Here is a 12,397-nt window from a genome sequence, read left to right as displayed (position 1 = left end):
CAGAATTGGGAAGGACCTCTCCGAGCCGTGCGAAACTAAACGAGTTTTCAGACAGGGTGACCCCCTATCGTGCAATTTCTTTAATTTGATGCTGGAGAAAATTATACTAGCTGCAGAACTTAACCGCACTGGAACAATATTCTATAAAAGCGTGCAATTACTGGCATATGCTGATGACATTGATATCATCGGCCTAAACACCCGCGCTGTTAGTTCTGCTTACTCTAAACTGAAAAAAGAAGCGGTAAAGATGGGTTTGATGGTGAATGAGGACAAAATGAAGTACCTGCTGTCATCGAGCAAAGAGTCAGTCGGCTGTATTTCGAAGGATCAAAAAAAATTAAAAAAAAAATTTCTGAAACCCTCTCAACATAATCTTTAAATTTAGGGGCGGACATCAGCAACTTTTTTTTCGACCCAGCCTAATGTACATTTTTCAAGGGTTGAAGAAATATTGGGGAATCATCATTTATGTATTTGCATCACAATAATAAATTTCGATTAATTCCTACATTTTAATCCGATTAATCAGCAACGTTGTCTTAAAAAGTGATATCGACTAATTACACGATTTTATAAATTTTACAATTAATTTTCTTGCAGGTATATCCATCGCTTGATGAGCTTATTACATGTCCTAGCTTGACTTCCAAAGCAGATAATAGTTTCCAAAATATCAAAATAACTGATGATGATGATACAAAATATATTGAAAAACAGAAAAAAATTCTACGTGATGATTTTATAATGCCGTTGCGTGACGCTCTTTCGAAAATTAAAGAATCTCAGTCTGCGTTTTCATTTGAAAATGTTCCACAATTGTACGAGAACGTAGGCATAGTGGTTAACAAAGATTTTATTAATGGCAAATGTCATGAAATGCTTTTAATAGATATGTTTCGCTATTCTACCAGTTACGATAAAAGATCGAGACAAAAACTGAAAGACAATATAAAGGCAATAAAAACGGGATCATTACTTGTTTTGTCACCAACAAAAAACTTTGAAAATCTTATTTTGGCTACGGTTACTTTTACTGATGCGAAACGACGTTATAAAGGATATGTAGGTTTAAATTTGCCATTCATTTACATAAAAATTTAATCAAACCTAAATAATATTTTCTTAAAGATTGGTATTCAGATTGTACGCCAACATAATATTGGATGTGTGTATGACAAGAAATTTTACATGTTTGAATCACCAGCCTTTTTTGAAGCATATAATAATGTATTCAACTATTTTTATACATATGGTGACGGAGAGCTGCCTATGAAACGCTATATAGTCGATGGTGAGGTAAATCTGATTCGAGATTAATTATATAGCGTCTTAAATCAAACTGATTGTCGTGCCTCTACTGTTGCCTTTTATACTGTCTGATTTCCTCGTTGCATATTTCTAGGCTTTTCTATTTCCAGAACTTATTAGTTAGTTAAAATTACTCAGCTGTAACTACAGATGCATGATTTTATAGCTTCTCTCAAACCCCATGCGCTTGTATGTGTGAGCGACACTTTCACAACCATTGTATACTTTCGGAAGTATCTCAGATTTATGCATGTCGTTGTGCGTTGATTCTCCGCTGCGTGTACGTACATATGTGTATACATAATGATTAAATGATTGATGTGCATACAAGTCACTGGTTACCATCGGCTTAGAGATGATAGTATCCCTTAGTGCTGCTAATATTCGTTACAATATAGTTATTGGTAATATACATAAGTATAATATTCTAATGGGTGTTTCCCACAAAACTTCGACAAAGAGCGAAAAGATAAATCCATCCATATCAATAACACTGTGCAACAGCCGACTGGGTATTGGACCAAACCCACTTTTTTGTAGACGTTGAGGCTTATGTACACCATTTCCAGTTTAAGTTCAGAAATTTACAATTCAAGTTCAGAATTTCGAATTTAAATTCAGAAATTTACATTTCCACTTCAGAAAATTACAATTCAAGTTCAGAAATTTACAATTCAAGTTCAGAAAATTACATATCAAGTTCAGTAGGGTGTTGATTTTCAAAAGTTATTTTAATTAATTAATTGTATACTTATATGTTACTTGCGGAAGTGTTGATGCTTCGTTAACCATGTTGCCAAAATGGTGGCTTGGGTATAGTGTACCCCAAGTTTTCTTCAAGATGTGTACATCCCGAACCTTGAAATAAAATGGAGGATAATTCTTTCCAACAAGAGCATCATGACGCTACGGCCAAGAAAGTACTTCAGTCGAAACAGCAGTTTGGAAGCAGTGGAAGGCAGAGACCTCCACAGAGTTGCGAAAGTCCGGGAAGACTTGACCTCTCATGGTGCCTCAATCGCCGTCAGTTACCACGAAACAGGGAAAGCTGGCATGATTCGTTACGAAACTACCAAAATCGCGATTAAGTGCCAATTTATGATGAATGATGATGATGGCGGATAAGTGTAGATATTTTGACATATGGCGCCAAGATCTATGCAGACAATACCTATACTTCCGGGAGTGTGGACGCTCCGTTGACTGTTTAAGTGGTCATATCTTCGTCATCACTGCTGTCATACTCAGTGCAGATCAATGGTTGTTACTCTAAGAAAATAGCTGGATGGCATTGCAATTGCTTCTTATGAGCGACAGTTTTTTCTTCGCTATCTCGCAAAATTGATTTAAACGAGTTAAGATGTCAATGCTTCCTTATCACATAGATACCATCTTACATACATTTATTTCCATTGGATGAAAAAAAAAACAAAAACCCGACAAATTTCCTGAACTTGAATTGAAAATTCTGAACTTGAATTGTAATTTTCTGAACTTGAGTTGCAATTTTCTGAATTTAAGTTTTAATTTTCTGAACTTGAATTGGAAATTTCTGAACTTGAATTGGAAATTCCTGAATTTAAATTGGAATTTCTGAACCTGAATTGTAATTTTTTGAATTTGAATTGTAAATTTCTGAATTTAAATTGGAATTTCTGAACTTGAATTGTAATTTTCTGAACTTGACTTGAAAATTCTGAACTTGAATTGTACATTTCTGAACTTGAATTGTAAATTTCTGAATTTAAATTTGAAATTCTGAACTTGAATTGTAATTTTCTGAACTTAAACTGGAAAAGGTGTAGACAAAGCACTATCTCCGTTTTTCGAAGTTAGCCTCCAAAAAATAGATATCGGCTTTCGAAGTTCGAAATTCTACATTTCGAAATTTATTTTTTTTGTTAACGCGTGTAGCAAATTAAAAAAGTAAGAATGTGGTCGTGGTCCGCCTTTTTCTTTTATTTGAATGACTGAATTCTTTTTTTTTGAAAGTAGTAGGCCAGGGAGGGTGGAACCGTGTGTAGAAGTCCACGAAAGTGGGGAAAGCTTCTGACCGCCATTCACCTGGGAATGGCCAGAGCGATTCTTTTGCATGCGGTTGAAGCAGCTCACTACTGCCGGTCGCTTGCGGCCAAGTATCCTCTGGGTAGCCGCTAAACATCCGTTTAGCGGTGAGCTAATGTGAGAAGGCGACAACCTGGCTAGGCCACTCTGAAATAATCGGTTTAAGGGCTAGCCGGGGGAGATCTCATCGGCAGCGTCTGTACACTTCTAGGTGCGGCTGCAAGCGGGCGTGTCTTGGAGCAAGCGGGTCGCTATATAAATGTGCAAGTAATATTTTCACCCCCGCTGAGCGGGTTGTGCGCAGGGCTTGGGACCCGCCACGTAAAACCATACTCCAATGAAATATAACAACAAGCCTCGGATAAATTGATGACGACCATGGCAAACGTTTGAAGGACAATGAATTGAGGGCATGTACCTGGAACGTCCGCTCCCTGAATGGGATTGGTGCAGATGCCCGGCTTGATGATGCCCTCGTTAAAGCAAAATCTGACATCACCGCCATCCAAGAAATGCGTTGGACGAAAGGAAGAAAAAAGATCAAAAATTGTGACATCTATTGGAGTGGTCATACGAATAAGCGCAGTTTCGGCGTCGGATTCGTGGTGGGAGAGAGACTTTGTCGCCAAGTGCTGGCGTTCACGCCTGTGGACGAGCGTCTCGCCGCTATCCGAATAAAAGCAAAATTTTTTAATATATCATTCATCTGCGCCCATGCGCCGAGAGAGGAGAAAGACGATGAGGTGAAAGAAACTTTTTATGAACAGTTAGAACGCACATACGAGCACTGCCCCCGTCATAATATAAAAGTCGTGCTTGGCGACTTTAACGCCAGGGTGGGCAAAGAAGGTGTTTTTGGCCCTACAGTCGGAAAGTTCAGCCTACACAATGAAACTTCTCCTAACGGACTGAGGCTGATTGACTTTGCCGGTGCTCGAAACATGGTCATATCCAGCACGAGGTTCATGCATAAAAAGATACATCAAGCTACATGGCTGTCTCCTGATCGAAATACTCGCAATCAGATCGATCATGTTGTGATAGACGGGCGGCATGCCTCCAGTGTTTTAGATGTTCGCACGATCCGAGGACCTAACATCGATTCGGACCATTATCTCGTTGCAGCCAAAATACGCACCCGCCTCAGCGCGGCTAAAACCAGGGAACAAAAAACACAAGGAAAGCTAGACGTCGAAAAGCTTCAATCACAACAGACTGCCAATAATTTCGCAACTCGACTCTCACACCTGCTCTCTGAGAGCACAACTCATCCTGAAGGAATACAGGAGCAGTGCGAGCATATGTCCAAAGCACTTCGTACTGCCGCCGAGGAAAAAATTGGTTATCGGAAGCCACGAAAAAACAACTGGTACGATGAAGAATGCCGCGTTGCAACCGAAAGAAAAGACGCTGCCTACAGGGCTACGTTAAAAGCGAGCGCGACAAGAGGAGTGTGTGAACGCTAAAGTGAGTTGAAAAGGGAAGCGAGACGCCTTTTCAGGAAGAAAAAAGCAGAAGCAGAAAGGCGTGAGTGCGAGGAGCTTGAGCTGCTAGCCACCAGGAATAACGCCCGAAAATTTTACCAAAAAATACGGCGACAGACGGAAGGTTTTAACACCGGGGCAAACTCCTGTAGGAACGACAACGGCGACCTTGTAACTGATGTCCAGAGAGTGCTTAGATTATGGAGGGAACACTTCTCTGCTCTCCTAAATGGAGGCAGCGATTCACCGCGCAGAGATGACGAACCCCATCCCGCAATCGATGATGATGGAATATATGTCCCCCCGCCCGATTATGAAGAAGTTAGAATAGCAATAACCAGATTGAAAAACAACAAGGCCGTGGGCACTGATGGATAGCCTGCGGAGCTATTCAAGTACGGCGGCGAGGAGTTGGTAAGGCGCATGCAGCAGCTTCTTAGCGAAATATGGGCGGAAGAATGCATGCGCGACGGTTGGAATCTAAGCGTTCTTTGCCCAGTCCACAAGAGGGGGATACTGCAAAATGCACCAACTATCGTGGAATCAGCCTTCTTAATATTGCATATAAGGTCCTTTCAAGTGTATTGTGCGAAATATTGAAGCCCACCGTGAACCGGAGAATCGACACACATCACCTCTTCGTCGACTTTAAAGCCGCCTTCGACAGCACGAAAAGGAGCTGCCTATATGCCGCTATGTCTGAATTTGATTTCCCCGCAAAACTTATACGGCTGTGCAAAATGACGTTGAGCAACACCATCAGCTCAGTCAGAATTGGGAAGGACCTCTCCGAGCCGCTCGAAACTAAACGAGGTTTCAGACAGGGTGACCCCCTATCGTGCGATTTCTTTAATTTGATGCTGGAGAAAATTATACTAGCTGCAGAACTTAACCGCACTGGAAAAATATTCTATAAAAGCGTGCAATTACTGGCATATGCTGATGACATTGATATCATCGGCCTAAACACCCGCGCTGTTAGTTCTGCTTACTCTAAACTGAAAAAAGAAGCGGTAAAGATGGGTTTGATGGTGAATGAGGACAAAACGAAGTACCTACTGTCATCGAGCAAAGAGTCAGCGCATACGCGCCTTGGCAACCACGCTACTGTTGGCAGCCATAATTTCGAAATAGTAAAAGACTTCGTTTATTTGGGAACCAGCATCAACTCTAGCAACAACATCAGCACTGAAATCCAGCGAAGAATCAATCTTGCCAATAAATGCTACTTTGGACTAGGTAGGCAATTGAAAAGTAAAGTCCTCTCTCGGCGAACGAAAATCATACTCTACAAGTCACTTATCGTACCCGTCCTGCTATATGGGGCAGAAGCATGGACCATGACATCACCAGATGAAGCGGCTTTGAGAGTGTTCGAGAGAAAAGTTCTTCGAAAGATGTATGGACCTCTACGCGTTGGCTATGGCGAGTACCGAAGAAGATTTAATGATGAGCTGTATGAGCTATACGGAATCAACACATCAACATAGTCCAGCGAATTAAAACGCAGCGGCTGCGCTGGCACGGCCATGTTATGCGAATGAAAGATGATGCTCCGGCCAAGAAAGTGCCTCTATCGGAACCCGCCTATGGAAGCAGAGGTAGAGGGCGGCCCCCACTCCGTTGGAAGGACCAGGTGGAAAACGATTGAAACTCCCTTGGTGTGACCAATTGGCGCCGGTTGGCGGAGCGAAGGAGCGACTGGCGCGCCTTGTTGGACGGCCATAACTGTTTAGACGGTTAAGCGCCAATTAAATCAAAAATAAAAATAAATAAATCTGACTGTTCACCTCGTATAACAGCTGTTATACTAAATTTTTCAAAAAAAATAATTCAACCCTTCAAATAAGGGAAAAGAGCCGACCACGATCACATTTTTACTTTTTTTTATTTACTTTTTTAATTTGCTGAACGCGTTAAAAAAAAATTTATTTCGAAATGTAGATTTCGAACTTGAAAGCTGATATCTATTTTTTGGAGGCAAACTTCGAAAAACGGAGATAGTACTTTGTCTACTTAAGCCTCAATCTCTACAAAAAAGTGGGTTTGGTCCAATACCCAGAAAAAGTTGATTTTATCGCATAGTGTAATCAATTAATATACTTAAAAAAATGTTGGTGTTGTAGTTGTTTTAGTCATAAACACACTTCCGAAAGGTTTTGTGAAGCTTTATAGATCTTTTGCCGGATATCGATTCGAGACGTTCCGGTAATTACGGTTCTAGCACGACCATCTCGAGAAAACTTTGATATGATCACGTTGAAAAACGCTGATCCGGCGATGCGTTACATGTGTTCGAATCCCCTTTCCGGATGGGTCTAGTCAGTTGCAGTTCGGCCCCACAAGCTCAAAAGAACACACAATGTGCAGCAATTTTTTTCGTTTTCTGAGGTTGGGGGCCAAACTAAGACCAAAAAAATTAGTATGTTTTGCGTACTAACTAGCTGTGTTGTAACAGTATTACATAAAAACACTTGGCGCGATATACGTCTGAGGAATTGGTGGGGCGGGACCGAGATGCTGACTACGAGCGGCATCCACAAGGTAGACGAATTTTCGCTGAGAAACTTTTCATAACGGAAACAAACTTAGAAAAACTTTCTAAATTATTTGATGTTTCCTTTCCCGGCACGTTAACCTAGGACCGTCGGTGTGGTAGCCACCGCACAACGGCGACCGCCAATCACATAATACTTACAGTTAAAAAAAAGGGGATTATAGACATATACGTTTAACACATCCTATATTTTGTCAAACGTATAATTAAACGGTGCACAGGCTTTCGAATGCAAACCATATATCATATTTTTGGAGAAAAACTTGAGCATTTATGAGCCCAGCGGGTTAGGAGGCTTAGAATATAACCGCGACAAGTATGGCTGTCGTAAGAGGCGACTAAAATAGCCAACGCAATAATTAGCTTCTCTTGACGAAACGGACTTCTTAGGCAGGTGAGGCTCTGGCGGCCGCAAGTTTCTCATGAAACTGGGGAGTGGGGTACGTGGTCGCCTAGAGGGATCAATATGGTCATATTAAATCGATAAAAGATGATCGGGCTTGTATTTTAACGAGGCTTGTTACTGGTACGTGCCGGATCGATGTATATCCGGCAAAGGACCATCAACAAAGCTAACATTCCCCAAAACCTTCTGGTATTGTCTTTATCGCTACAACAACAAAAACAGTGGTGTTACTTCGGAAGTTTTAGCATATATTTATTTTATAGTATTTTATTTCTTAATACGTTTTTTAATAAATATATAATTTTCAGAAAGATGTACGTCAACCCAACTACTTAAAGCAAGATATGTCTTATACTTTTGACGGCGATTCATTCAAGTTGAAAAATTCTTCTTATAAATGCAAGCCGCGAAAATTATCGCTTAACCAATCGCAATGGGTTGCATATCTAGAAGCCTTGACAAAAGAATTTTGCTTAATACAAGGACCACCTGGTACCGGTAAAACTCATCTTTCCGTAAATTTAGTGCGTACTCTTATTGAAAATGCTAGGACGCCAATAGTCTTGATCACTTATACAAATGATTCATTAGATAAGTTTTTATTGAAGCTCTCTGCATACACCAGAAATATTCTACGTTTTGGTAGCCAAACTCGCTTACCGGAAATTTCAAAATTCAACGTAAATTTTGACACCACCGCAGAAGAAACTGTTAATCCTCATCTTAAACGTTTGTACCATATTATTAAAAAAGAATTTAAAAAGAAATTTCAAAAAGTACAATCAATGCATGCCAATTTCGATGGCAGCGAAGATTCATATCAACTTTTGATAAACGCACAGAAGGACGTTAGCGATGTTGCTGAAAAATTAAAAAGTATACGCTTGATGTTTCAATTTTATTCAGCAAGAGAAGCTGATGTTATTGCTATGACCACAAATTGTGCTGCTAAATCGAATTTTTTGTTTCGCTTACTACAGAGTAAAATTGGTATGTTATCTATAGATCCGCAAAAATGCTATTAACAATGTTTTTTTAAACCAAATTTTAAAATGACTTCAGTGATTTTCGAAGAGGCTGCCGAAATTTCGGAACCACATGCTTTGGCTTGTTTAACACCATATACGGAACATATAATAATGATTGGCGATCATATGCAGTTGCAGCCATATACCTCAAGCTTCTACTACAGTTACGATTTAAACATTTCATTATTCGAACGCTTATTTGTTAACAATTTGAAAGGATCTACACTTCATATACAATATCGTATGCGTCCTTGTATTGCTGATTTGATGCATCCTACGTTCTATGAAGTACTGAAGAATGATGCGTTTGTGGAGAGTTATCCAAAAGTTCCCTATATGACGGCCAATTTATTCTTCTATACTCACAAGAATAATGAAGATAGGTCTTTGGTAAGTAAATGAGCTAAGTAAAATTATTTAGAAAATGTAGGATTTTGTGAGCTCGAGGCTTTGCTTAGAATAAAACACTATGTTAATATTCATACATTTATTTGGTCGATATTTCGTCATGGACAAACCAGAATACGACCAAAAGATGCAAATGTTAGTTAACGACATTTCAACGTACAGGGTACTGAAACGCGATCCAACGAATAAATTACAAGAAGGAACAACGAAATAGTCCAAAAGATGTTTAATATTAGTTCTATCGATTTGAAAGAAAAGAATTTCCTTACATGCAAAAACGCAAACCCTCCTAGAATATATGGTCTGCCGAAAATATATAAAGATGGCATACAGCTCCGACCCATTTGTTCGTCCATTGACGCTCCGTCCTACAACTTATGCAAATATGTAGTCAAAATCCTCAAAAATTTAAATACATCGTCCAAATATAATGTCAAAGATTCGTTCACATTCAAAGATAAGATTAAAGGCACATATATTTATGATGATGAAAGTTTAGTGTCGTTTGATGTGGTCTCCTTGTTCCCTAGCATCCTTGTGGATGTGGCCATTGAACTTATATCTTCAAGATGGAATGACATAAAAGAACATACATCAATGACAAAGGAACTATTTCTTAACATGGTTAAATTCTGCATCAAGGATAACCGTTACTTCAAATACAATAACAAGATTTACGAGCAACGTACAGGAATGCCCATGGGTTCTCCAGCTTACCCGATAATAGCTGACATCGTTATGGAAGAGTTGCTTATGAAGTTTGAAACATACGCGAGGAGCAAACCCCGATTGTTGACAAAATATGTGGATGATATTTTTGCGGTTGTAAAAACTACAGAAATAGAAAGCATGTTAAAATTGCTAAATGGATACCACAGCACTATCATATTTACAGTAGAGGTGGATATAAGTAGAGGTGGTAATAAATAAAAACAACAGATTGTGGATTCATTGGTATATGAAACCAACCTCATCGGGTAGATTAATTAACTACAATTCTAAACATGAAACAAAAATTGTTAGAAATACCGCGAAGAATTTTATAAGTAGAGTTCTCACGATAGGTGAGAAAATATTTCACAAAAAGAATATTGCCATAATAAAGAAGACGTTAGAACAGAACAAAATCCCCAGAGAATTGATAAATAAACTTATTAACAACTTTTACGCAGGAGCCAAAAATTAAAGCTTATGTGAAAAAGGCATTAAATTATATAAGTCAGTATCGTATATTCCCGGATTGGCAGAAAGAATGAAAAGTTCGAACCTATTTGACAGGGAAAAATACACAATAGCGTTCACATACAACAATTCACTCCGACAAGTATTTAACAATATGAAGGACATCATTCTAAAGTTAGAGAAATCATGTCGATCATGCATTTCCATGCAAGTACATAAGTCGAACAGTGTTATAAATATATGTATGTATATGATATAATTAATATTGTTACAATATTAGCAGCACTAAGGGGTACTGCCATCTCTAAGCCGAAGCTAAACATTGATATCATGCACATCCATAGATCAATCATTATGTATCTACATAAACGAATCAATAATTGCGTGTACACATATGTACGTATACGAGCAGCGGAGAAGCAATGTACAAACACATGCATATACCTTATTTGCTCACAAGAGAGGGCAATAATTTGTGCAAGTATTACTCAAATGAGAAGTTATAAAAGTAGTTGTGGCTGGCGATTTTGTAGCTGATAACTAACTAGTATGTTCTGGAATGGAAAAGCCTAGAAGTATGCAATGAGAAATCAAAAAGTATAAAAGGCGCGACAGTAGAGGCGTGAAATCAGTTTCATTTGAGCTATCAATCAGTTTGGTTATTAAGCAAGCTATTCGTTGCAAAGTATAAGTGTTATTGTGAAGTACTTTAAAAAAGGCCATTTTTCCATTATTCAGTAATGGAGTTATTTATTCAACAGTTTAGCGATACGAACGTGGGCAGAAGATTGCAAATAAGAGGAACTGCAGTAAAAACGTTACAATTGGTGTCAGAAGAGGAATTGTTGAATAAATTCCAGAGGACAACAGGAAAAGTTTAGTGAATTGAAGATCCAGCAACTGAAGAAGGAGTTGGAGACCGTGGATTGAATACAAGCGGCGTTAAACTCGAACTTCAGGCACGGCTACGAGAGGCAATGGAATCAGAAGGAATTGATGTGGACGAGTATGTCTTTTATCCTGATGGGGACGAGACAACAACAACAATTGAAGAGAAAAACGAAACATCGCAGACAGTTACGAGCACAGACTTGAACATGATTTTGGCTGCAATATCTGCACAAACATCGACTTTAAAAGAAATGTCGTTAGAAATAACATCCAAGATGGAAACACAACTGGAAGAACAGAAGACATATATGGCATCCCAACTGGAATCGCAGGAGACACGCATAACATCAAAGATGGAAGAACAAGAGAGCGCTTATCATTGCAGGTGGCACAAATGTCTTCACAGTTAGAAGCACAGGAAGCAAGGGTAACATCAAAGCTGGAAGCGCAGGATGCAAAAATCGCTCAATTTCAGGCAGAAGTCGATGATTTGAAGGGTCGTATGAAGCAGTTGCAATTAAATCGCCCAGCTGTTTCAGCGAGTAATCCAAAGGTAAAAACACCATCCTTTGACGGGTCTGTTCCTTTCCAGGTCTTTAAGCTACAGTTTGAGAAGACCGCAACAGTGAACAACTGGAATGCTGAAGATAAAGTTGCTGCACTCTTCGTAGCATTGAAAGGACCAGCTGCCGAAATCTTTCAGACTATTCCACAGTACGAACGGAACAGCTATGAAGCATTGATGGCCGCTGTCGAGAGACGGTATGGAAGCGAGCATAGAAAACAGATATTCCAAATTGAGTTGCAAAACCGCCACCAAAGAGCGAATGAGACTTTGCAGGAGTTTGCCTCGGATGTTGAAAGGTTGGCACATTTGGCAAATGCGGACGCACCCGCGGAGTACACCGAGAGGGTACAAATCCAGAGTTTTATAAATGGCATACGGGACGTAGAAACGAAGCGAGCGACATATGCAAACCCAAAACCCACATTCGCAGAAATGGTATCCTATGCACTGACTCAAGAAACAGCGTCGCTTTTAAGTAAGCCCGCATACAAAGCTCAT

At 39.5% G+C, this 12,397-nt stretch overlaps 1 protein-coding gene across 2 annotated transcripts in view; it reads left to right on the top strand.

The window, feature by feature from the left end:
• The window catches only part of LOC137237513 (NFX1-type zinc finger-containing protein 1-like), a 101,238-nt gene that overhangs the window by 66,369 nt on the left and 22,472 nt on the right, over window positions 1–12,397 (top strand). For both annotated transcript variants that reach the window (XM_067761221.1, XM_067761220.1), the window contains exons 3-6: window positions 604–1,065; window positions 1,132–1,299; window positions 8,131–8,812; window positions 8,885–9,240. In XM_067761221.1, coding sequence (XP_067617322.1) covers window positions 604–1,065; window positions 1,132–1,299; window positions 8,131–8,812; window positions 8,885–9,240 — 1,668 coding nt within the window. The remainder of the gene's footprint in view (window positions 1–603; window positions 1,066–1,131; window positions 1,300–8,130; window positions 8,813–8,884; window positions 9,241–12,397) is intronic.

Source organism: Eurosta solidaginis, chromosome 1 (genome assembly GCF_040869045.1).
Source record: "Eurosta solidaginis isolate ZX-2024a chromosome 1, ASM4086904v1, whole genome shotgun sequence".
NCBI classification, from domain to species: Eukaryota; Metazoa; Arthropoda; class Insecta; order Diptera; family Tephritidae; genus Eurosta; species Eurosta solidaginis.
This window is presented reverse-complemented; position numbering and strand designations above follow the sequence as displayed.